The sequence below is a fragment of the Narcine bancroftii genome, chromosome 7 (genome assembly GCF_036971445.1).
Source record: "Narcine bancroftii isolate sNarBan1 chromosome 7, sNarBan1.hap1, whole genome shotgun sequence".
Classification (NCBI taxonomy): domain Eukaryota; kingdom Metazoa; phylum Chordata; class Chondrichthyes; order Torpediniformes; family Narcinidae; genus Narcine; species Narcine bancroftii.
In genome coordinates, this window is record NC_091475.1 from 173,224,593 (window position 1) to 173,252,412 (window position 27,820).

Consider the following 27,820-nt stretch of genomic DNA (forward strand, 5'->3'; position numbering starts at 1 on the left):
TTATGTCCTCGTCCCAACTTATTTCCCATTTTACAGTTTATTTTTAACAATAGTAATATAATTATATTTAAAAGCTTATTCAAGGAGTCATGTGCTGGTCAGGTAAATCCAGCCCTCCATAGAGAAATTTTTTTTAAAAATTGACAAATAAAGCAAAGATTTGGAGTAAAGCAAAAAGCCATTAAATAAACGGTACAAAAAAAGCCTGAAGATGGCTCCAAAGAAAGAAAAGCCTACAACAACAAGTAAGGAAGAAACAAAGAAATCCCCTGACAACAAAGAAGAAGGCCTTATCGGAAGCCAGGAGCTCTCCTGAAGAGGACGGCCCGAGCTGGCAATGTCTCATAAGGCGGGCTTGAACGATGGCTCATGGAGGCAGAAAAAGAAATGCCAGCGTGCATGCGCGAGGAATTTGAATTTAAAGCTATTAGAAAGATTATACAAGAGACAGATGCAAAAATCCAAAGAATGGAGAATGTAACGACAGAAATGAAAAAGAGAAGTGAAGAAGTTAAAGACAGAGTGATAGGTGTGGAAATGGAGGTGAATAAATTAATAGAAAAACTGGAAGATAGAGACAAAGAAATTAAGAAGTCACATGACTTATTGGCCCTTAAAATAGACATTTTAGAGAATTTTAGTAGATGTAATAATATAAAAATAAGTATGAAGAAGGAGAAGAAGGATTTTTAAAACTATGGATCCTGCAGATTTTGGGAGTAGAAGAACTCCAAGAAGAGAGAGAAATTGAAAGAGTCCATAGGACTTTAGCTCCAAATCCACAACCATAGCAGAAACTGTTTTCCATACTGGTAAAACGACTGCAATACATGACAAGGGAGAAAATATTGGAGCTGGCTGTTAGAAGAGTAAAAGAAAACAAGAGACCATTGGAATACAATGAAAATAATGTTCTTCTTCTACCCAGACTTAAGCTTCGATCTTTTAAAGAAGTTTAAGGAGTTCAACTTAACAAAAACTTTACTCTGGAGGAAAGGTTACAATTTTGTATAATGTCATCCTGCAGTTTTGAAGATATACATCCCCAGCGGATAAAGTAGACTGTTTTCGGATCCAGGAGAAGCCTGTCAATGTGCGGAACAATTGGCAAATATGCGACAAGAAGTGTAAGGAAAATAACAAAAGGACTGTTAAAAATAATGTATAAAAATAGGTTTGAAAGTTAATAGTTGGATTACATATATAAAAATAAGCTTTGTTTTTTTTTAAAGAATATATTGTGATTTCTCTGGGGCAGGGCTTGGGGTGGGGGAGGGATGGTCTACTGTGAAATCAGTTGACATTTGCAGTATATACCGCAACCATGAAGTAAAGGGAGTTGTAGTTGTCTTGCGAGGTAGCAAAAGCAACTCATTATGGGGAGATTTTCTGTGGTTTTCTTTTTTACAACTCTTTAATCTTTTTATAATTTTTGTAATTTTCTTATTAATTTTGTTGGTGCGTCTAGTAAGGGATAAGAACATTCAAAAGTGTGGCTTTAGAGGAAGAGAGATGGAAGGGTTTAAGAGGTGGCACAGAGGTAAAAATTGGTTGATAGGATGAATACATTCAAATATACGACAATTAATATTAATGGAATTCACAACCAAATTAAGAGGAAAAAATTGCACTACTAAAAAGAGTATGATTAAAGAATTGATGGTATGCAATATTTATTTTTCTGCGACCACTTTGACCGTCTGTTATTTCTGTTTGATGTTGAAGTATGACAAGATGGGTAAAAATACAACACAATATGATTTTATGTTTTGTCCTTTTCTTTGGAAAGCTATTTCAGTTAATATCTTCAATTTTTAGAAAAAAGGGATCTGAATAGATATTAGGAATACTTTTATGATATCCTCAACTAACCAATAAAAGGGATAACTTGAATACTAAAATTATTTTAACAGTATGCTGATTTAAGAAATATTCATTTTGTGTCCATTTGCCACAGCTATATTGAATTCCTTATTTAAGCTATATACAGAATTATACAGAATATACAGAAAGATACAGAATCTTGTCTCTATTGTTGTGTTGATCATAAACCATTGATCATTCTTTAGATTATGCCAGCAGCTTTTACGTTGACGTCTCCAATATTCATTAAACCCCTTTTCCAAGTCTCTCTTTCTCTATCCCTCCAGCTCCCTATCTCCTTCCCTCTCCCATCAGAGAGCTAACCTCTCCCTCTATCATTTCTCTTTTTTAAAATTTTCTATCCTCCCAGCTCTTACCTATTAGCCTGTACTTCTCACCCTGCCCCTTCTTCCTTTTCTCTCTCCCTCCCTCCTTCTCCCCATTCCCCCCCCCCCCCCCACCCATGCTTCTTTTTATTTAAGCATCTGCTTTTTATATTTTGCTGATGCCTTGATGAAGGGTTCTGGTCCAAAATGTTGGATACCCTTTACTTCAGTGGTTCTCAACTTTTTTCTTTCTTGATGCTCTGTGATTAGTAAGGGATTGCTTAAGGTGGTATATGAGTGGGAAGGGACCCAATTGTTACTGAAATATTTTGCATGAGAAAAATTGTCAGTGGCCCATTTCCTGTGGAGTTATGAAACCATGCACATAACGAGTCATTTAGGTATGATTAAAACAGTGGTTTTCAAACTTTTTCTTTCCACCCACATACCACCTTAAGCAATCCCTTACTAATCAGAGAGCACCCATGGCATAGGGAATACTTAAAGCGGTATGTGAGTAAAAAGAAAAAGGTTGAGAACCACTGTTTTACTTCCTATGAATGCTGCATGACCTGCTGAGTTTCTCCAGCACATTTGTGCATTGCACTGTTTAGCATCATTTTTTATATGTCATGTTGTCTAATACACAATGTAAAATAAATCCAAAAAATTATATTTCCTGAAACCTATTGAAGGATAGAGTTTTAAAAATCTATTGTAATGTTGTTTCAATAATTTTAAGCTTTTATTGTGTTACATCTTGCTTAAGTTTTATTTTATTTCCACAATTTAATTAGACAGGTTAAAACTCTAGTCTGGCATTCTGTGGACTGGTAACTTCTGTGGTCTGGCATATTTTGACTCTGTAATACAGATCAATATCAATCAACCAATTCAAAATAAGATCTAAAATTTATTAAGATCTGTAGGTATCTGTCACAAATTAACCTGGCAATGAAACATCTGTGATTTCAGCTGATAACTTTTCTGACTTATAGAAACTTCAAATTATGAACAGTTCTTGGAACCTATGAAGAATCCTTACTGAAAAAAATAATAGTTCTCTTGCTGAAAGCTCAATGATTGGGGTCAATTTACTGTGGTCTAATTTTTCTGTGATCAGGTATCATTCAGGTGCCAAGGATGCCCCACCAGAGAGTTTCAAACTGTATTTCTGTTCTGATAAATAGAATTTCTCATGTATCTTCAGAATGTTTAAATGTTGTTTATTGACCTAGACTTTGTGGAGGAATACTGGCAATTCTGTATGCAAATGTTTGTAGTTACCCACCAATGTACCAAAGTGTATGTGCAAAAGTAGAGTCCCAAACCTGCTGTCTGACATTTGCTGGTATCATCTAACACAGGAATATGAAATTCTGGAAAATCCTCCTGAACAACCAAACTAGGCTTGCAATAGCATCTCCATTTTTTTGTGGAAAGGGACAACTGATATTGACTAAAAGTAATATTAATAAATATAATGTTTTTGAATTATTGAAGAACATTTTTAAAAACAGCTAATAGAGGTTCAAAGTTTTTAAATATTGCACTGGAAGCCTTGTTTGAAGAGGCGAATATAATCACAATACCAGTCTTTTATTAATGACTTCCCTTCTATTATAATACACCAATAGAAATCTCTGTTGCTAGGTAAATATGCAAGTCTGCAAGGCTAGAAGCAGGAGTAGACCATTAAGCTTTTCATGCCTGTTATGTCACTCAATAAGGTCATGGCTTTTACCTTAAATTTCTCTGTCCTGTACTAACTACATATCCCATAATTCCTATAATTTCTCTCTCTCTCTCTCTCTCTCTCTCTTCCCCCTCTTTCTTTCCCCTGTCCCACCAAGCCAAAAAAAACAATGTTATACATACTCTTTTTTTGTCCATTAACAAATCTTGAAACTACTCTAATACATTACCCGCAATACCTTCTGTTCTTATTTTGTTACATTCTCTATTGTGTGACACCTTATTGAGGACCTTCTGAAAGTCCTCATACAACATCTCAACTGGTTAGTACTTCGAAAATTCTAATACTGTAGATTTGTCAATCTTGATTTTTCCTTTTGTAAATTCCAGTCATATTATTTCTAGGTACCCTATTATTACTTCCTTAATTACAGATTGCAACAATTTCCCAATTACTAGAAGCTGTATGATGTAGCTGTTTTTAAATATCTTACAGAGAAGACAACTATTGAAGGTAGTTGAGCAAAATGTTATGTGGTTTAAACATTTTTTCAACAATAATGAATTGAATATTTCCACCTGTGCTGTTATGTTTGAAAATGTTTGTTGCAGTTTTAGATTTACAGTATGTAAAAGGTCTTCATTCACCTTTATTCTAATATAGTTAATTTTTTTTTCAGCTGAAGGATTATTTTATTGCTTGTAGGATTTCTGGGTGTACTAAAAGTACTAGAAACACAATTGGTTGTTTTAATCCAATTGGGTTTCTTGGGCTTTAGGTGTTTATTTTTGTTAATTGTAACCTATTTGTTTATTTTTATAACTTTTGTTTCTCTTTGTAACTTTTGTTTCGAAGGCTGTGGAGACTCTGAAAATGTTTGAGAAACGAGATAGCCGAGTTAAGAGTGTAGCTGCAACAAATCTATCTTTCCTTTACTTTTTGGTATGTGTTAAAATTTAAAATATTTTTTGAATTGTAGTGTATTCTAATTAGTAGGCAATTTTCACCCACCATCTCTGATTTAAAACATTTTAATCACTGTTCATATGTTGTGGGCAATAGAATATTAAATTTGTGATATGACAAAGGTTTAAGATATTTAAGGACTGTTACACAGAAGGAAATCTTTGTCCTTTGGCCACTAGGTGTTTGTGTTTTAATTGTTCATTGGCACCTCCTGTTTTTTTCTTCATCTCAGATTGTTCTTAAGAGAAAAATGGGACCAACATTGACCCCACCTGAAATTAGTGAAACTGAACAATACATCCAAATTTATAACAAAAATGTACTATGCTCTCTAGAGCGCAAGTGCAAAACTAGGGTTGCAGAGGTCAAGGGAAAGATGAGAGTTAGACTTGGGTGTGGTGATTTCAGAAAGAAACTGGTCAGATTGGTGTAAGGGTAGCATGACATCAATTATAAATGATGGATTGGTTCATTATAATTTTTCTTTACACCAATTATATCTTACCCCACAATAGTTACACAGATCAAAATCGGAAATTTCAGAGATGTGTTGCAGACATGGGTCTGAGACAGGAACTTTTCTACATGCCATGTGGTCGTGTGTGAAAGTGAGGCCATTTAGGCAATAAATTGCAGAAAAATGAACCAGGATAACAAGGGTGGAATCACGGGTAACCTGGAGCAAAATTAGGCAATTTCATGGAAATGAGCGACAATTGACCAAATATCAAATCTCATTTATAAAAATAGTGAAAAAATGGGTCCCGATCACTTGGAAGTCCGACTCCCCTCTACTTATAGCACGGTGGACTGCAGAAATGGACAGCTGTATAGCTATGGGGAAAAAAAATCACATATAACTTAAAGAATAAGTAAAACACTTTTTTTAAAGGTCTGGCAGCCATACCTGGACCACATAGGGGCTCAAATACAGTAATAAAAAGGAACAAAAAAAGCATATAAAAGTAACTATTATATATACAAAAAACATAGTTTCCCCAACTATACTCTATATACTTAAAATATATGTAAGCTCTGACAGTGAACAGATCTGTATGTATTTGGGGGAGAAGGGAAGGACTGTTTTGTTTTTATTTTTTGTGTTTATGAGAAAAAGTTTAATATATTCTATTCTTGATAAAATTATGGGTTAAGACTCTAGATTCCAGTATTTGATTAAATATTCTGTGTCTTGGATATTTCTATGCTTGCATTTAATGCTTTTTGATATTCACTTGATTCAGGCAGTAAACTTTTGCTGTAAGGAAATAGCTGATGGGAATAACCTGGAGTACAATATTGAGTTCAAATTATTCAGTTCTAATTGCTTGCATATTTTAAAAATTAATGTGATTTGTAATAAATGTTCTTCCATCTACATTTATTCTTCTGATTTAAATTCAATAATGAATTGGAGGAATAATGCAATAAGTTACCCATACAAAGAAAGATTCCATTTTAAATGGATTTGTGCAGGAAAACGATTTTGGACTTGCAGACCGATACGCAGACCTTGCTATGATTGCTGATCGATATAATCCAGCAGCACTAACCAATAAAGGAAACTGTGTCTTTGCACGTGGAGACTATGAAAAAGCAGCGGAGTTTTATAAGGAAGCCTTACGGAATGATTCATCGTTTACTGAGGCGCTCTATAACCTGGGTGAGTTAAATTTATTTTCTTTACAAAGAATGTTAAAACTTAATTTAATTTTTTTAAAATTTAATTTAGACATATAGTACGTTTCGGCCCATGAGTCTACGCTGCCCAATTTACACCCAATTAACCTATAACCCCGGTACTTTTTGAAGAGTGGGAGGAAACCAGAGACCCTGGGAAAGACCCACAGAAACGCAGGGAGAATGTACAAACTCCTTAGAGATAGTGCGGGATTCGAATCCTGATTCCTGGCTCTGTAAAGGCATTGCGGTGACCGTGCTGCCGAAACTTCTAAAAGATAGTAAAATATTTTAATACCAAACAGAATTCTGGTGTCAATAATGCAAGAATCTGGGGTGGTGTATTGTCTCCCTGGTGACAGGTCAATGATGTCTCTGAAAGGGTACGGGACTCCCTGAGAGGAGAAGGTGAGCAGCAAGAGGTCGTGGTCCAATTTGGTATCAATGATATATTCAGGAAAGGAGATGGGTACCTGCAAAATGATTTTAGGAGTTAGGTAACAAGTTCTTTTTAAAAAGAACTCCCAGGGTTGTAATGTCAAGATTATGACATGTGCTATGTTCTTGTATGGCAAATAGTAGGAAGATGGTGCAGTTTAAAATATGGCAAAGGAGTAAGTGCAGCATAGAGAGCTTTGGATATATATTCATTGGGCTCAATTCCAGGGCAGGTGGAATGTATAAGAAGGATGGGTTACTCCTGCACTGGAGGGGAACCAGCATACTTGCAGCGAGATAAGCTAATGCTATTTGGGAGGGTTTAAACTAGAGAGGTGATGGGTTGGGAACCAGAGCAGCAGAGCAATATGGAGGAGATGGAGATGGTAGATGTTATGACAAGTAAGTTTGAAAGGAAGGACAGGAATGGATGGAGAAAATGAACACATGGAGACTGTTATGTTGAAGTGTGTTTATTTTAATGCAAGGAATACGATAGGTAAGACAGATGAACTTGAAGATGGGAGCAGTACATAGAATTGTGATGTTGTGACTGTTACAGAGACTTGACTGCAAGAGGAACAGGATCCTTTCCTGGATTTTGATGTTTTAGATAGAATAGATAGGGAGATAAGAGGTTGAGCGGTTGCATTACTAATTGTGGCATCTGTTACAGCTGCACTCGGTGCACTGGAGGGCTCATCCAACTTAGGCAATATGGGCAGAGATAAACAAAGAAAGGTGCCATCGCTCTGGCAGGGTTATATTATAGGCCTCCTAATAGTCACTAAGATATAAGGGAACAGATGTGTACACGGATTATTGAAAAATATAAAAGTAATAGAGTTATCAAAGTGGAAGACTTTCATTTCCCCAATATTGACTGGGACTTCCTTTGTACTAGAAAATAATTTGTTGCATGCATCCAGGAGGTTTCTTGAAGCACCAACTAGGGAATGGGCCATGCTAGACCTTGCCCTGGGAAATGAGCCTGGTTGGTGATTGGAGCTTTTCATGCGAGAACCTTTTAGGAATGATCACAATTCCTTGGGTCTTAAGAGGGCTCAGAATAAGGATAATAGCAAACAAAGAATTGCTGCAGGAATTCAAGCAGGTCAGACATTAGGTTTTGTACTCCTTGAGGAAAGGCACATGTTAGGAATAACATTGTCTTCTTGGCATCTGCTCTCAATTTTTGGGGAAAGTCTGTGTTTTTATTTTCTCATGATTCCATAACCATGCAATTTGTCATTTCTCTATGTTTCATATTCATTTTACTTTTTAACTTTAGGTCTTACTTACAAGAAGTTGAACAGATTAGAGGAGTCTTTGGATTGTTTCTTGAAGCTCCATGCAATCTTGAGAAACAGTGCTCAAGTTATGTACCAGATTGCAAATTTGTATCCTTTCCCAGCGTTGAGGTTATAGAGGCTTCATTTGAACATTGGCAAAATATTTAAAAAGAGAAAATTGCATTACTAGTTTGTACTTTTGTAGTCCTATAGTTTCCACAATAATTTTGCTTACTTTGACACAAAAGAGTTTTTACTTTTCATGTTTCCAGAATGCCTTTAAAGCGTATTACAGCCATTTGAGTGTTTTTGAAGTTTAGTCACTACTGTAATGCAGCCTATACTGGTAGCCAAAATACACATCAAGATCTCATAAGGGCAACAGAGTGGCACTGTCTTTGGTGATTCAGTGGCCCAAAAAATTGATCTCTTCAGGCCAAACTGACATCTCGCTGGGTTATAGGTGAGGCCGAACTCAGCAAGTCGGTCAAAAAGCTGGTAAAGATGTAAGATGTGCTCCTTGGGAGTCTTGCTCACTATTGTCCAGGTCTATGAAGAGGAAAGCCAAGTCTCTGCCGACTGCATCCATAAGGCACAGGAATGTCTGCCTGGGCTGCTTTTTTTCCAAGTCAAACGGCATGTGAAGAAACTCAAAAAGACCGAAAAGGGTGATGATAGCGGTCTTCTGGACATTGTCCGGGTGGACATGGATCTGGTGGTATCCCTGGATCAGGTTGACCTTTGAGAAAAGGTGTACACCATGGAAGTTTGCTGCACAATCCTGGATGTGGGGAATCGGTTAGCGGTCTGGCACCGTCGCGTTGTTGAGACATCTGTAATCTTGCTACCATTGGACTTGGGCACCATGGAGGGGTGACTATTGGCCATGTGGAGTCTCCATGGAGGCAAGCTGGGTGGATGGCTTGTTGGACATGCTAAGAGGTACTGACTGGACAATTTTTATGTGGACTAGTCATCTGACCTGGAGGTCCACCAGAAGGGAGTGTGCATACAGGAAATCTGTGCCTCATAGAGGCTTGTCCATGGAAGCCAACGTGAATGACCAGTTAAAAGTGGTTTCGCTGAAATGCACAAGAATTCACTTCTTACCAAAAGTTTTAATGGTGGTGTTGTTGGCTGTGCACAGGGTGGGGCCATGAGGTCTCGTGCATCTCTTGAGCGATGTGGGGGAATGATGCTTATCTCTGCCCCTGTGTCTATGAGGAATCTGTGGCCCAAGATCCTGTCCCAGACATGGAGTAGGCTGTTCGGTCGGCTGATGGAAGTAGTACCATTTTGGTTCGGACCTTTCAGTTCTCGGGTGGGGGGAGCCTGTTCACATGGCCTTGGGTGGCGGCCATGTAACGCAATTGACTATGTCTGTTGTCTCACGCTTGGAGTGGTAGAGAACGTCTGCTCGTGCCATGACCCTACGCGGGTTGCTGAAATCCACGTCAGCCAATAGGAGACAAATATCTTTGGGCATCTGCTCGAGGAATGCCTGGTCTAAAATGGGGCAAGGCTTGTGTCCTTCTACCAGGGTGAGCATCTTGTCCCATGAGGGCAGACGGAATCCTATCCCCCTAGGCTGCCAAGTGAAGGAGCCTGGCAACCCTCTTGCACTGTGGAAGTCTGAATGTGCTAATGAGGAGGTTTTTAAGAGCCTCTGGTGGCTCATGGATGAAGTAATCGACCTGTGAAGCGACCTCCTGGTTGAGTGAGCTGATGACCTAGAAGTATTTCGTCAAATTGGAGGTTATCTGTTTGATCTTGAACTGGGCCTCCACTTAGCCAAAAGCTCGTTGGTCCAGAGGTTGACAGCTTTAATGCAACGGCGCCTACGGCTGTTGGTTCTTTATGCCCAGTCTTCAGAACATGGAGACTCATTGGGGTCACCAGTGTAGCGGGTTGTGCGCGAGTGCAGCAAAAAGACAGACAACAGGCAGTGAGCTCGTTTAGCACAATTGATTTACTTTGAAGTTCGCATTGTAGCCTTTAATGCTGTCCTCAGCCTGAACTTGCGTCATGATGACGTAAGCGCGCGTGAGCTCTTCTGATCTGCACCAGAAGGACCTGCGATGCCATCATTGCCACAGCTGCCCTGCTGACCACGCGTGACATGCGGGGCTGGTTCGCCATTACAATTATGTGCGTCACCACAAATTGGCAATTACATTAATGATGATGCAATCATTTGCAGTCAGGTTTTTCAGAGCCTTAACCCAGAATGAACATACAATCTGGTGGAAAGTATAAAGGAGAAATTGGCAAATTCTAGATGGTGGTGAGAGCTACAAGAATAATTTAGCCCTGAGTTGGTTAATGGGAGATGAAAGGGCAATTGAAGTTGTATTAAGTTCTCATTTCCCCCTCCCCCCACCTCATACCCATCTCCCACTGGATTCTTTTGCTCTCTCCCCTCACTTCTCTTCCTCCCCCTCAAAAAAAAACTTTGATTAATTCGGGTCCCTCTTTATAAAACCATTCTTACTTAAATCAGATTCCATCATTGGGAGCCTTTGTCTTCTACTCTACCCTGTATGACACATTTTCCTCTACCTCACATGTTTGTTTTTCTTGCCTTTCTCACCCCTTTGTCTGGTACCTGCCACTCTTCTACCTCTGTCGATCATATTCCATCTCTACCTCTTTGACCAGTCCTGTGTGGGGCTTCTGCCTCACCTCTCACCCTTTCTTCTTTTCACTACGCTTGTACACTTTCGTCTGTCCTAAAGAATTATGGCTCAAAATATTGACTTTTTTTCACCCACTGATGCTGCTTGGCCCACTGAGTTCCCCCAGCACAGAACATAGAACATTACTGCACTGTACACGTCCTTCAGTGTATAAACCTACTCAACAATTTAAACCCTCCCTACCTCACACCCATAACACTTTTTTTGCATCCATGTGGCTGTTGAAGAGTATTTTAAATTTCCCTATTGTACTATCCTCCACCACCACCCCTGGCAAAGCATTCCAGGCACCCACCTCTGTCTGTGTAAACTGACGTCTCCCCTAAATTTTCCTCCCCCCATCTTATACTGATTGCGCCTGAAGTTGAATGTTGCGAGTTGGGCCTTTTTTTTAGAATGTAATTGATTACAGAATTGTCTTGATCGCCTGCAGGAGAGTAGGGTGGCAGTGAACAATTAATGAGTTTAAATTTAAATTGAGACATACAGTATGGTAACAGATCATTTTGGCCCGCAAGCCATGCTGCCCATTTACACCCAATTAACCTACATTCCCAGTATGTTTGGAACAATTGGAGGAAACCAGAGCCCTCGGGAAAACCTACGCAGACACGAGGAGAATGTAAAAACTCCTTACAAATAGTGTGGGATTTGAACCCCAGTCCCGATCTCTGGTGTGCTATTCACTACACTAATCATGCTGCCCCAAAAATGGGAGTTAAAAGAGAGGTTGTAACAAGGGAATTACAGCAAAAAAATTTCTTTTGGCATTCTTTCCCCTTATTTTGTTTCTATACTTTTTTTAAACCTAATTCTTGAAAGGATTGAACTAGAAATATTAGGTTGTCTTTATTCGAATATGCTAACTAACCACGTGAGTACTTCTAGCATTTTATGAAATTTTTAATATTTTAGTCGTTGCCAATTTTTGAATATAGGGTATTCTTCTTTAGTTACGATCTTGTGTAATTGATGTTGATTTATGCATTTCATTATTATTTTCTCAGTTTGATACTCGTGACTGTAATTTAACTCTGCTGCTATCGTAAACATGATTGTAAAACCAAACTTCTATACATCTGACAGACTTGTTGACTGGAAAGAAGTGATCTTTGACTCACATTTCTTGAGATACGAAACGTTGGAGGATCTACCACAAGCCATTGAGTGGCTCATGCAGTTGATTAGCATTGCCCCCACTGATCCACAGGCTCTTGCGAAATTAGGGGATCTGTATGACATTGAGGGAGACAAATCTCAAGCCTTCCAGTATTATTATGAGGTACTCCATAGTAATAGAAATATAGAGACTAATTGGCATGGGTGGCAGTTTACAATCCTCAAAACAGTGGTCAGTGAAAGAACAAGTTAAAAATGTGGGGTCCAATTCCATTTATCTCTTTAATGTCATTAATAGTTTTGTTACAAAAAATGGCAATTTAAAAAAAGTGTTCACATCATAACATTCTGGATTTTGCAAGAAAATGGCAGCATTTCTGTATCCTTTTCACATTTCTCCAGTTAACAGCTTTGGAATTTCCTTAAGAATGTGGAGGTACCAGGATTGTTGTCAGCAATTTGTTGCTATTTTCCCACCTGCACTCAAATGCTGAAGTCTTCCTAGAGTTAAGCAAGGAGCCAAAATTTCAGTAATTTTACATCACTTTTGACGAGGAATCTGCACAATGTTGGGTTAGGTTGGATCTGGTCATTAGAGAGTGCAAGAAATTTCGGAAAACATCAAGTTTTGAAAATTGTATTAAATGCTTTTCAGTGTTTCATTCCTATTGATTTTTTTTAGAATTTCAGTATTTTGGATTTTATTACATTTTTGATGTTTTTGAATGATTTCATGTTAGATATTCATAAATTATATCTTTGAAAGGTGATGTCTGCAGGAATGGATTGACCTTAAAAATTTGTGAATGTTGTTGAACTGTAAGGATTTTTATCTGTCTCAGAGAGTCAAACCAATTGGTAGGTCAGGAGTTGCAAATACCCTGATAAGGATGGAAATTGAGACATCAATGAAGCAGAATGGTTTTTAGACAATTTGCTAGTTTAGTGATTACCTGAGACAAGTTATGTTTTTTAAAAAAATCAGATTACTTTAATTAGAATTCCCAAAAAGTAGAATTTAAATTTGTATCTCTCTGTCAACTGTCCAGAAATCTTAATTACAACACAGCAGAACCCCTTAAGAATAATTCCACGATTAGAGTTTGTTCAAGCTATACCATGTGAAGCTATTTACATTTGGAAAAACCCTATGCTACACTGGGCTGAATGGGGCAGTTCCTAGCTATCTTACCTGCAAAAGATTATGCTTGAAGAATTGCTGCTGGTAAGAATGGGTGTTGGTGAGCAAGAGACCAGTGAGTTTGAGTAACTAGTTAGTCAGCAAGATTTGGATTATCTTTGGGCTTTGTTCAACTTGTAGTCTATTAGCTGATTACAACAGATGCCTGTGATGCATTATTTTAGGGTGACTCAGTCTACTAAAGTAGACTGGGAATAGATCTAGCCTGGGTACGTGGTAATACATTTTGTTGTTTTAGCACAGTTTGACAGACCTGCAGGAAATTGTGGTCAGATTCATCCTATACCAAATAGTTTATTTCTATCAGTGAATTACAGGTGTTAAGATTTAATTTGATCTTTGAGATTACTTTGCTGCTATGTACTTTATCGCAATTCTATATTCTCTCCCTTTTTAAAACGCACTGAACCCATAAGCGAACATGTTCAATAACTACCTTTGAAGGCATAATGCTTGTATAGAATATATTTCATAAATTTTAAAAAAGCAATTTTAAATGTAGTTAATGAATCCTGAATATTGTACAGGTTTATTTCCTTAAGTTAAATGTGAATCTTTATGACAAGGCAACTTGATATACTTAAACTAAACATGTTTTTGGTGTTTGTAATTCAGTTCTTCCTTTGTTTGGTGTTATTTTTGTCAGTCATTTAGATATTTCCCATCAAACATTGAAGGCATTGAATGGCTTGGGGCCTACTACATTGACACACAATTTTGTGAAAAAGCTATTCAATATTTTGAAAGAGCAGTGCTCATCCAGTAAGTCATATTTCATCTTTGATATTTTGTATTGAGCTTTTGTATCATAGATTTTTACCCCATTGGTGATCAAATATGCAAATAGTACCTTCTCTGAGCATCAGTGGCTTTCAGAAAAGATCTTTCACATCCACTTCAACAGAAAAACAGCACAGAACTACTCTGAAGTGTTAGTCCACATATGAACTTGTGCCTTGGAGAGGGTTTACATCTTCTTGCATGGAAGGTGGAACACAACTACAGAACTAAACTGGGAAACACGACTTGGATGCTGTAAATTTCATAATTAAGGTGACTTATCTTCCAGATGATTATCTCGTATTTCCAGAAATGGGTAAGAAGAAAGATGTAACTAAATGAGACATAAGCATTTAATGGACATTCCAGGAATAAGCACCCTATTTTTCTTTAGCATGTTTTTAATCTTAGTTTGAAGGCCTAAAATCCGAACTACCCTGGGATTGGATCAGTCCAGATTTTCCAAATTCTCGGGCAGTACTTTTAAAATTCAAATTTAAGTAGAGAAAAACAGACAAGTTTAAAAAGTTTGAGACTTTTTGAGAAGTTGGATTTTTGAGTGGTCTGGATTTTTGGACTTTTACAGTATTTATTTGCTGAGTTCTCTAAGCTATTCAACAACTCAGGTAGAAAATTAAATAAGCTTTTTAATAAGGTCTGAATTGAGTGGTCTGGATTTTTGGACTTTTACTGTAATTTACTTGCTGACTTCTCTAAGCTTTACAACAACTTAATTTGAAAATTAAATAAGCTTTTTAATCAGGTAAAAATACTCTATCAAAAATTGTTATCAACAGGAGGTATATTTTAAGCCTATTACTGACATGTTTTGCAGTTCCTGGTTGTGAAACACATTTAGATATATTGATGTACTCCAGAATAACACTACTTGGGTAGATCGTAACCACATTTTTTTTTAAGAACCACCCCAGCAGAGATTTGCTGTATGGAAACTGCCAGAAATTGTCAATGTATCCATCTCTCCCTCCATTCTTTCTCTCCCTGAAGTCTTGATTCATTTGTTTAGATTTTTAGTAATTTTTAAAAATAATAGTGTGCATGGGACCAAAGAAACTGAAGAGTGTTATATGGTTTCCATGTGTGAGCTCTCAATAACATAAAAGAATTAAGCAAACCTTTGGGAAATGGGTAAAAAGAGATGGCAAGAAATCATTCTGTCTTTTACACAGTACCACACAGTAAAATTTAAAATTTAGGTTTGGAGGCCCAGGAAACAGTGTTCTTGCTTAAAGAGACCTAAACTGGGGGGGTGGGGGGGGGGGGGGTGAAGAAGCATGTGACCTGTAGAAGGGTGTAGAAAAATAGTTAATTTTGGAAGTACAAATATTAACCAACTTAAAAACTTTGAGAGGGAAATTGCTTTGGTTGAAACTTTACAAATGTAATTATTGTTTCTTCTGTAAATGTAGGAGACTAAGTGGTGATCTTACATAGGTATATAAAATCTTAAGGGGCATGGAAAAGTAATTATTTTTCATTTTTTTCCCAGGATAGGGGAGTCTACAATTAGAAAGGCACAGATTTAAGATGAGTGGGGAAAGATATAAAAGGGTACCTGTGGGATACTTTCACATAAAATTGTGATAGAACAAGAGCCAGAGGAAATGATAAAAGTGTGTCCATTGCAATGTTTAAGATACATTTAGACAGGTACATGGATAGCCAAACTCAAGTAATGGGACTAGCTTTAGGTAGACAACTTCATTGGCATGGATCATTTGGGCAGAAGGCCCAGTTTCTGTTTTGTAAAATTCCATGGCTTGATAATGATCTATAAATTTTCCTTACAGACCTACTCAAGTGAAATGGCGGTTAATGGTGGCTAGTTGTTACAGAAGAAGTGGTAAGACAGGCATCAAATTTTTATTTGCATTGCCCAGATTCAAAATGAGCCTATTTTAAAATGTATTTGAAAGTCACTTGAAAAAAGAAATGTCAGTGATATTCTGAATTAATTTTTAGATTTTAAAAAAATTGTTGAAATGCTGAATTATAACTTTTTTTTAAAATTTTTTATTTTTCACACCATAAACCACATTGACCATGATACATACATTTTCCTTTTCAAATATATACAGTGTCATTTTCTCCCCCCCTCCCTCCTCCCATCCCACCCTCCCTACCTCCCCCCCATCCATTTAAAGTACAAAATCTAAGATACTTTTAAACCAGTCAAACAATGTTGTCATTCAATAAAAATAAATAAGAAATTCCACTGAGTCAATTCTTTTCATTTCCTTCTCCTTTCGTTAATTTAGGTAGTGAATGTATAATGTTGATGAATAATATTTGGGGATTTAATGGTGTCGCAAGAAGAGAAAATGTGGACTGGCATACAATACTGCTTCATTATTAGTATCCCACTTATAAATCCAGTTGCTTTCGAGGTGTTTGAAGCAAATTTGGTGAAACTATATTTGTCCTAACACTAATTTGTTTTCCTCTCTCTAAATGTTAATTTTCAAATAAAATAAAGAGCAGTAGAACATTAAAGTAGTGCTATATTTGCAGGGCCAAGAAACATAACTGAATTATTTTTCTAATACAACTTAATTGTTTCGAGTCATGTTGCATAGGGGTACACCAATTAGAACCCATATATTTTCCTGTAAAGCACTAAACAATTATATCATCTCTCTTAGTGTACAGAGTTGCAATAACATCAGCAATGTGTATTCATATTGTGTCCGAAGGCAATGCCAGGGGCATTTTCATCACTAATCTCCATTGGAGATATCAGGTCAAATTAGCAATATCCTGGCTAGATTGCAGGTTTTTAAGGAGGATCTTTAAAGATGAGGAATGGTGCAGGAAAGCAATTCATGGTCAGCCACAGAAACTGGGAATGAATAGAATGTTAAAATTGGAAGAATGCAGAATTCTTAGGAGTTGCTGGATTGAAAAAAATTATAGAGGGGATGGAAACAAAGCCAAATTGGGATTTGAACACTATAAGGCGGTGCTGATTGCAAATTGGAGGAAGCTTTTGTTCCATCTTGGCAATCTCCAACCAAATTGCATCAATATTGACATCCAATTTCCTGTAATTTCCCTCTCCCGTTCTTTCTCCCCCACCCCCTCGCTTTCCATCATTTCTCTGACTCCTTTAATTCTTTCCCCTGCCGGTCACCTACATCTTCCTTCCTCCAGTGCCTCACCCTTTCCCTCTTTCCTTCCTCATGTCTGAGCTTCTTAGTCAGCCCTCTGTCCCCTCCCCTATCACCTCTTGGCTTTCATTTATTCTCACTCCCACTGGTGTTCTCCTATCACCTATACTGTAAGCCCGTGCTCCTCCTCTCCCCTCCCCTTATTTGGATATCTGCCCAATTTTTGCCATTCTTGATGAGGGGCTAAGGCCCAAAACGGTGACTGCCTTTTGCTTTCCATGAATACTGCATTACCTGCTGAGTTCCTTGAACACTATTTTATATTGTTCCTATTCTTCAGCATTTGCAGACTTCTTGTTTATCTTTTGATTGTATTTTTTTTAATTTTTACTTAAGTGTTCTTACATTTTTAAAGTTATCTATTACTAAAATAGTAACGCTATATATGGATACATGGATAGGGTGGGTTTAGAAGGATATAGGCCAAATACAGGCATGTGGGACTAGAGGGGGTGGACATTTTGGTTGGCGTTGGCAAGTTGGGCTGAAGAGCAAATTTCAATGCTGTATATAATGGGTTAAATTTATTAACACAGGTAACTACCAAAAGGCATTGGAAACATACAAAGATATTCACCGGAAATTTCCAGAAAATATCGAATGTGAGTGATATTACCAAAATTAATAATGGTCATAAGATTTCACTTTCATATTGACCAGTCTACTGCTTGGGAAAAACATATGAATGCTTGTGAGATTCTCCTATTGAAGGTTTTCATGTGCTTAATTTAGTAGTGAAATTGTTTTAGAGCTACAACTCAATTAATGCATACATTGTACTATTTGATTCCCAGTTTAAGCCAGCTTTTAACACACTGATTTTAGTGTGGAACTTAGAAACAGCAAGAATAGGCCATCATTCATCCAACCTTGGTTGATCTTTTGACTAAATGCCATATTTCTGCTCATTAATTCTAGCCATTTGTGTCTAGAAAACTATCTCCTTATGAAATATACTTCATGGCTTTACAGCCATCCACAATAAATTCCACATTTACATTACTCTTGAGTAAGAAGTTTTACCTTATCTCAGTCCTAAATTGTCTTGCTCTGTTTCCTGAGATTGTGATCTCTAATTACAGATCCTCAGCAAGGGGAAGTATCCTCCCTGCATCAAGCCTAGTAAATGTGCCAGAATCTTCCATGTTCCAAGAGGTGTCCTTCATTCATCCAAACTTGAATGAACACAAGCTAATTGATCCTGCCATCCCAGACACCAGACTCTTGAACATTCATTACATTCCCTCTATGGCAAGGAAAATCTTTTTTTTTTGGTAGACACCAAAAATTCAGGGACCAAATGAGGTTTCAACAAAGCCCTGCATAATTGAGTACATTGAAGAATGACATACCATTTGCTTGCATGTTTCCCTCTATTAATAGTTTCTTCTCCTTCCTACCCTGAACAGCATCTCTTTTGATTCCTGTCACGTTCCTCAAATCAAAGGAAGTAGCCTTGGATATTCCCATGTGTTCAGGCTGTCCCTGCCTTTTCAATGGGCTACTGAGAGCAGTCCTTATTCCAAAACCCAGACTTTCTCCTCTAAATCTATGATTGCATTGGTGTTGCCTTGCCAAGCACAATGTCAATTTTATTAATTTTACTACTAACCTCTATCCCGACCTCAAATTCACTTGAACTATTTCCAAAATCTCTCTTCCCTTTCTGAACCTTTATCCGTCCTTCTCAAGAAGACAAACTATCCACTGACATTTTCTATAAACACAGTCTCCCACAGCTACCTATAATTCCTCCCACTGTCTTTTTAAGTATGACAGTTTCTCAGTCTCTGCCCCGCATCTGTTTTTGAGATGAGGCTTTACCCTCCAGGACATCTGAAATGTGACTTCCCTTCTACTGTCTTTGATGGAGTCCTATTCCTTGTACACCCATGACTGTGCAACTAAGTTCTGAAATCTACAAATTTGTGGACACAACTGTTGTTGGGTGAATAACTGTAAATAACGAGTCAGAATACAGGATAGAGATAGAGAATCTGGTTGTGTGGTGCTAGAACAATAATCTTGCTCTCAACACCACCAAGATTAAGGAGCTTAATATTGATTTTAAGAAGGGAAGGCCAAGGAACCATGCAGCTGTCCACATTGACTGGAAGGAGAGGGAATCAGAGGCTCAAGTTTTTGGGAGTCCATATCTCAGAAATCCTTTCCTGGAACCAGCACATCAAGACAACCACGAAGAAGACACCTAAATGCCTCTACTTTCTAAGGAGTCTGAGGATTTAGCATGTTGTTGGACAGTCAAACACCTGGTTTGGCAATACAAGTGCTTGGAAATGCAGAAGGCTGCAGCGGATAGCCAGGTCCATCACAAGCTTCAATCTCCCATCCATTGCAGCCAAGATCATAAAGGAGCCCTATCACCCTGGTCACAACATCTTCTTGCTGCTACCTTTGTACAGAAGTCTGAAAACCAGAACCTCTAGGTTCAAGAACACTTTCTTTCTAACACCTATTAAACTTTTGAACCTCCCCATGGTACCCAAATCGTGGACTATCTGTCACTTTTTTGCATAAGGATTAGTGTCAATTTGTGTATTTTATTGACTTAATTCATTTAGTTCATTAATGTTTTCCTTTATAAGTACCTATTTGTTTGCAGCAAGTAAGAATTTTTGGACATTTATACAATGTGTATGACAATAAACTCATTACCATTATCCACTTCCCGCATTTCTGCTCTCACCCCACCTCCCCACAGACAGAACACAAATAGAGTTCCCTTAGATAACCTACATCCCCTTTATTCCTGTTATCTGTTTCCAGTTTGTCAACCAATTTTCACTCTGTCACTATATTACTACCAATCCTTGCCCTACCAGCCTCCTTAATAAGAACAACATTCTCCATTGTTTTCACCAACTACAACATGATCCCACCACCAGTCAGATCTTCCCCTCATGTAGTTTGGCTTTCTGATAAAGTCCAACCATTTGGGGAAAAAATTAGAGTATTTTTTGAAAAGTTATTTAGGATTAAATTGGCGTTAGATCCAGAGATTTTTTTTGCTGGGTTATATTGTTTCACTGACTGGTTTGGGGTTGGATAAGTTTCAGGTAGCTTTTGTTCGTCTAGCATTAGCAGTAGCATGGAAATGTGTAGCAATTACTTGGAAAGATTTTGTAGAAGTAAATTTGAATCGTTGGCACAATGAATTGAGATCTTGTATTTAAATGGAAAAAATTATAATTTGCATGATAATTATTCCTTTTTTGTTCAAATGTGGTCACCTTATTTGTAATGTATGGGTTTAGAATATATAAAGATATATAGTTTATGTTTGTAGTTGATTGATTTTTTTTGCATTCCTTGCGGGGTATGCTGAGGGTGGGAGGGAGGGTGGGGAGTGTTTCTTAGTTTAGTTTATTTTATTATTGTTTTTATGTAATTTGAAAATCTTAAATAAAGTTTTTAGAAAAAAAAAGATCTTCCCCTCCCGACTCTTTCTGCTTTCCACAAGATCCATTCTACTGTGGCTTGCTAGTTTGCTCATCCATGCCTCTCTGTCTCCTGGTGCTTTTCTCTACAACCATAGGTGTTGCAACAGGAGTCCCTAACCTCTTTCTTTACCACCACCCAGGGACCTAAACAGATTTTCAAGGTGAGGCCAAGATTCACGTGCAGCTTCTCCAACTTCATCTATTAAATTTAGTGTTCTCAGTGTGACTTTCTCTACATTAGAGAAACCAATGGGCAACTGTTTTGCTGAGTACTTGTGCTCTGTCCTTAAAGGCCAACTTGAGCTCCCGGTTGCAAGTCATTTTAACTCCCATCCACATTCTCACACTGACCTGTCTGTCCTTGGCCACCTTCACTGCCAAGGTAAGACCAAACACACTGCAGCTGGGTAACTAACAACCCAATAACAGGAATATTTAATTCCCAATTTTAGGTAACCTGCATCCCTTTTATTCCTATCATCTCTTTCCAGTTTGTCAACCAATTTTCAGACTGTGCCACAATATTACTACCAATCCTTTGTGGGAAGTTATCAAAATAATAACAGATCACGGCAACCTTGCAAGTCAACGGTAATGATGCCTCCCAGACAGACTGAACATCTTCTTTGGATCTTCAATGAGAAGAACAGGCTGATGCCAAAGAAAGCTCTGACTCCTCCTGAAGAACAGACCACTTGCATAGCTGCGGCTGAGGAGAATCCTATCCAGTGTGAACCTGCACAAGGCAGCAAGACCAGACAATATACCTGATTGGGTATTGAAGGACTGTGCAGACCAACTGACAGAGGTCCTTATGGAGATCTTCAACATGTCATTGTAACAGTCCATTGTTTCCTTAGTTTCAAAGCACTCACCATCATCCAAGTACCAAAGAGGACGAAAGTAACAGGCCTCAACGACTCCCACCCAATGGCAGTGTACTCTACCATTATGAAATGGGTTGAATATCTGGTTATAGAAAATATACAAATCGCACACTCCAGCGACACTGGGCCCATTTATATACACCTACAGAGAGAACCGTACCACTGACGATGCGATAGCCATACCACTCCATTCCCTCCACTCTATCCTGACCCACCTGGCAAATGATGCCTCATACACCAGGCTGCCGTTCATTAGTTTCAGCTCGGTGTTTTAATACAATCCTACCCCAGAGACTGATGGAGAACCTGTGCTCGCTGGGACTCAACACTCTTTCTCTGTAACAGGATTCTGGTCTTCCTAATGGAAAGACCACAGTCTGTCTGGGTTGACAGCAGAGCATCGAGCACCATTGTGCTGAGCACTGGTGCACCTCAGGGCTGTGTGCTCAGCCCAATCCTGTTCACACTACTCACCCACAACCGCAACGCCAGATCCAGTTCCAACAGTGTCATCATGTTTGCAGATGACAGGACAGTTGTTGGGCCTCGTCACCAACAACGATGAGTCACACGACAGAGAAGTGAAAAACCTTGTGAAATGGTGCACGAATAACAACCTGAGTTTCAATGTGGTCAAGACAAAGGAGATGATTGTGGACTTCAGAGGACCAGGGATGACCACCCTTCACTTCACATCAATAACTCAGTAGTGAAGAGAGTGCAGAGTACCAAGTTTCATGGAGTCCATTTAAGACACAACAGTTCCCTATTTGTCAGGAAGGTGCAACAGTGACTGCCCTTTTTTGGAAGGCTGATGTGGACGAGGCTTCCAGCTTCCACTCTGTCAACTTTCTGCAGGAGCTCTATCGAGAGCATCCTGGCTGACAGCATCAGTGTAGTTTAGTTACTGTAGAGCATTGGATCAGAGATCAAAACATAGGACCATAAAAGCAGCAGAGAGGATTACTGGTGTCTCCCTTCACTGTCCCCCCTCCCCCAATCAATATGATTTACTGGGATCGTATTTAAAAAGAGCGGGGTGGGGGCGTACTACCCTGAATGCAGCATCTTCCAGCTACTCCCGTTGGGAAAGAGTCACGGAAGTATTAGAGCCAGAACCACCAGGCTGAGGAACAGCTTCTTCATAGGGGCAGTGAGACTACTGAATGACTGTTGAACTGCTAAAACAACTGTCATAGGCTCTACTATTTTAATATATGTACTGTGTGTATGTATATATATATATAATATCATTTGTATGTGTGTTTGCACTGTGGACAGGAGAATGCTTTTCATTGCATTGTACTGGTACAATCGCAGAATCTCAAACTTCTACAGATGGACAGGGAAGAGCATTCTAGCTGGTGCCAATGCTCAAAACAAGAAAAAACTCTAGAGGATTGTTAACTCAGCCTGTGATATCACAGGAACCGGACTTCACTCCATCAAGGACATCTCCAAGAGGCAGGGTTAAGAAAGCAGCCTCTATCTTCAAGGATCCCCACCATCCAGGCCATGCTATCATTGGGGGAAAAGATACAGGAGCCTAAAGATGAGCACGTAGCAGCACAAGGACAGCTTCTTCCCCCACTGGCATTAGATTCCTGAATGATCAATAAACCAGGCACTGCCTTACTTTTGACTTTTTGTGTACTATTTTTATTTACATGTGTAAGGTGGTTTATATGAATGTTTGCACCTGTGATGCTGCCGCAGAATGACACTTTTTGTGACTTGTTCATGACAATAAATGCTGATTCTGCCAAATAAACTTGAATCTATGTATTTTAATTGTACACCTAACCTTTTAAGTGGGCAGTACACAAAAGTGCAGGAGTAATGCATTATCCAGAACCTGCTGAGTTTCTCCAGCACTTTTCTGTACTACACTAGACCCCAATATCAGCAGATTGTCTTGTTTACCTTTTAAGCAGAGCTTTATCAAAGGCTTTTTGAAAATTCCTGATTTGTGGATTAAATTGGTTGGTTATCTCAAGGAGGGTGACAAATTTCTGTGATTGTTGTTTTAATAAGGGTTCTCAAAGGAAAATCTATTAATTTGAGGATCACGCTGCTCTTGAGAATTTATTTTTTGGTCTGTTCTTATCTGATTCTTTTATTTAGGTTTGCGCTTCCTAGTTCGCCTTTGTACAGATATGGGATTGAAAGAAGTTCAGGAGTTTGCCACAAAATTGAAGAAAGTTGAGAAAATGAAGGAGTTACGAGAGCAGGCAAGCAAACACACAACCATTAAATTTTTCATTGCAGTGTCACGGCCATGTACTTACCTTCGTCGGGAGCGGTGCTGGCTGCACTAGAGTGAATGTGGAGGAGGTGAGAGGGTCAGGATCACTCATGTGTCAGTGAGCCAATGAGGTCAGATGAGTTTAGCTGGGCAGTAGTTGGGGAGTTGAAAGAATGCAATGTTGTGTCGAGTGAATAATAAAATAGACTTCATGGTGTGCTGTGGTAAATCAGTGCCGTTACAGTAGATCCTGGTTCAACCCCATTTACTTGAGTATGCTCTTCTCATTATCAAATGATTAAATCCATTCATGGAAAGTAATAAAATTATGCAACAGTAATGATCTAATGCAGTATTTGGTTAGCTAACTTGCCTCATCTAAGATTAAATCTCTTCTTGAATTAGTATGATACTTCTGTTTTTCACGCAAATTACTTTTGAGTTAGGACCAAAATTGATACATACTGATCAAACAAGATTTGTTAAAGGGAGACATTCCTCAAATAGTGTAGGATGATTATTTAATATAATACACTTGTCAAAATTCAAATGGAATCCAAGAATTCACATCATCTTCAACCTGCTCCCATCAGGTAGGAGCATCAAAATCACGAGAGCCAGGCTGGGAAATAGCTTATTCCCACATTCTGTGGGATTTGTGGAGTTCACTTAAATTGGTGCGGACTAGAAGGGCCGATATGGCCCGTTTCCGTACTGTAATTGATATATGGAGTTTGATCACTAAATTGTTACCATTGTTTGGAACAATGCTGGAAACAGTATTGAAACTACCCAGAAGCTAGTGCAGCCCTCAACAACATTTTTTGAGCCCTGCTTCAGAATCTGATGCTGTGACTATTGTTTCAGAGTAAAAGCTGGCTCTTTAAATCCTGGTATCTGGAAGATTCAAGGAGCCAGTGCTGTAGGCACTTCATACTGGAGAGAGACAGTGGACACATCAGTTGACCAATAATAGATTGCTTGTGAATGTACTTGGTTAGATGTAGCTGGGCGTGTGCCTGAACTTTAAAGACCAGGTAGCTTGCTGAACAAGGATAAACTACCAGATCTTTTATTCTGATAGAGACCTTAATTCAAAATCATTTGGACCTCAGCAAAATTCTTTAAGTCTAGGGCTCATTTTAATATTTCATGGCCTATGAAAATTTTAAAAAAGACTGTAAATGTTGTAAGTCTGATATAAACAGAAAATTGGTGGAACGTCAGTAAAAAAAGAAGCCAACACATAGAGAATCTGTCTGGTTTGTGAGTGTTTCCAGCATTTTCTGTTTTTTGCCTCATCGAATAAGTGCAAGGCCATTCAGCTCTTTAAGCCTGTACTACCATTCAGTATGATCACAACTGATCATGCGTCTTCAGGATCCTAATCCTGCTTTTTCTTTTGATTCTTTTGGCCATAAGGGCCACATCCAACTCATTTTTGAACATGTGTAACAAAAAAGCCTCAACAATTATCTGTGGTGGAGAGTTCCACATGTTCACAACACCCTGAGTGAAAAAAAGATGCTCCTCATCTCAGTCCTAAATAGCTTGCTCTTATCCATAGACAGTGACCCATTGTTTTGGGTCATCTGAACATTCTTCCCGCATCTAACCTGTCAGAATTTTGTATGTCTCAATGAGATCACCTTTCATTCTTCTAAATTCCAATGAGAATAACTCTGGTCTATCCAGTCTTACTTTTTTCGTCAGTCCTGCCATCCCAGGGCTGGTGAACCTTCACTGCACTCCCTCAATAGTAAGATGATTCTTCCTCAGGAGACCAAAACTGCACATAATACTCGAACTGTGTCCTCATCAAGGCCCTATACAACTGCTGTAAGTCCTACCTGCTCTTTGTTCAAAGTCTTTCAGCATGTTAATGGGCCCAGAAGACCCCAAAACCCAGCAGCAATAGAAATTCACCAAGACTTGAAAAGTAACTTTTAATTATTTTAAAAATGAAAAGAGTCAAATGTTAACTTATTACTATTAACTTAATCCCCTTCTAATTCTAAGAGAAGGCAGCGCTGGTAGTGCACCAGTGTATGTAATGTTCAGAAAAGTTCTTTGATTCTCACTCCTCCAAGTTCACTGGTATCAGGCAATTCTTATACTGTGCACAGAATTTAACGTTTATGAAGTTCACCAGACTTTGGTGCTTGAAAGGTAAATGGTTACCGCTCAGGAAGCTCAGAGCTATTTTTTGCTCTTGGACACAAACTGATTCCTTCTGATCAGCCACTTCAGTGTCTTCCCCATCAGGATTTTCCAGATGATAACCTCTTTCTTTCAGGTCACCACAGAGTTCCTTTTCTGTTTCCCTTATTTCAAGTGAAATATTATACAGCCAACCATCTCCTCTTGTATTGATCACAAGGGCTTTGAAAAGGCTGAACTAAGAACTCACAACCCATCTTCAAAATGGGGTTTTTCCACAAGTTTGCCAGCTTGTCATGTTCCAATCCCAGCTGCTGCAGCTAAACTGTAGAACTGAATTCTCTCTCTCTCTCTCTCAGAGAAAAGCCTGTTTGACTCTCTCTGCTTTAAAAAATAACATAACCTTCCTAGAACAGCCAACTGCATTCAGACAGACTGCGGCACCGGACCTAATCTTCCGAGTTCGTTCATCTATTGCTTTCCAAAACAATAATCCAATAAACACCCACTTGTGAAGTCCTCATCGGCATTTGGAGCCTGGACTGTCTGGCTTCAGCAGAGCTCCACCATTTCAAATGAGATCTGTTTTGAAGTGTTTGTTTGTGACCTACACTAAAAAACCTGCTGCCACAATTTATCTCCTTTAAAACATATCTATATACGATATAAAATATAACATAATCTGTCACATTATCCTTATTGTGTTTGCTTTCTTCAACATTTGGTGAACCTGCATTCCTACCTTCAATGTCTGATGCACCATAATGCAAGGTGCCTTTTCCCCAATTTCCCACTATTCAGATAATAAATTGCCTTCCCAATATTGCCACCTCAGTGGATAACCTCACATTTATCTACATTATTACTGCACTTGCTCATTTGCCTAACCTGTCCAAGTCAATCTGTAGCCTCTTGGAATCTTCCACGACTCACACATTCGCCCATCTTAGTGGCATTTGCAAATTTAGAGATATTACATTGAATTCCTTTATCTAGATTATTTGTGTATAATGTAAATAGCTGGAATCTCAGCACTGAACCTTGGAAAATCCCTCTAGTTGCTCTCTGCCAATCTGAAAAGGGCCCATTTATTACTACTCTGCTTCCTGCCTGCCTACCACTTTTCTATCCACTTGAACACATTACCTCCAATACCATATTCTCTAATTTTGCATACTAATCTTTTGTGTGGGACCTTATCAAGTCCAAACATACCACATAATTGGTTCATTATTGCCAACTTTACTTGTTATGTCCTCCTAAAACTCTAGATTTGTCAAGCGACTTCCCTTTTCGGATTTGGATTAATTTTGGCACTCCTCTATTTTTTTCCCCCAACACTGAAGAGAACTTACTGATCTATAAATCAATGTTTTTTTCTCTCTTTCTCAAAAAGTGGTGTCTCATTAGCTACCCTCCAAACAAAGAGAACATTGCACGCTGTAGAGAATGTTAGAAAATAATCACTAATGCATTCACTTTCTCCAGAGCTACCTCCTAACTAAGCACACTTGGATGCAAACTGCCAAGCTCTGGAAATTTATCAACTTTCAACACCACCAATTTATCTTGCACAATTTATGACTGATAATTTCCATCAATTCCTCCTCTGCTAGTTCTTTGGACCCCAACATCACAATCTGTGCTGAATAGAAGTGTTCAAAATAATTACATTTGGACAGATTTTTCTGAAAGTGGAGAATTTGCTGAAATTTCTTGCAAGGAATTTGATCCTTTTAAGGAAATGGAATCCTTCTCAGTTCAGCAAATCATTGAGTTCTCAATAGGACGCCAGAGGGCCATGTGGAACTATGCTACGCTC

At 38.5% G+C, this 27,820-nt stretch overlaps 1 protein-coding gene across 7 annotated transcripts in view; it reads left to right on the plus strand.

The window, feature by feature from the left end:
- Window positions 1–27,820, plus strand: part of ift88 (intraflagellar transport 88 homolog) — a 138,194-nt gene that overhangs the window by 106,467 nt on the left and 3,907 nt on the right. For 6 of the 7 annotated variants that reach the window (XM_069891355.1, XM_069891353.1, XM_069891357.1 and 3 more), the window contains 8 exons: window positions 4,741–4,827; window positions 6,328–6,514; window positions 8,261–8,390; window positions 12,044–12,239; window positions 13,924–14,039; window positions 15,869–15,921; window positions 17,782–17,847; window positions 23,718–23,824. In XM_069891355.1, coding sequence (XP_069747456.1) covers window positions 4,741–4,827; window positions 6,328–6,514; window positions 8,261–8,390; window positions 12,044–12,239; window positions 13,924–14,039; window positions 15,869–15,921; window positions 17,782–17,847; window positions 23,718–23,824 — 942 coding nt within the window. The remainder of the gene's footprint in view (window positions 1–4,740; window positions 4,828–6,327; window positions 6,515–8,260; window positions 8,391–12,043; window positions 12,240–13,923; window positions 14,040–15,868; window positions 15,922–17,781; window positions 17,848–23,717; window positions 23,825–27,820) is intronic. The other variant, XM_069891358.1, reaches the window with a different exon arrangement.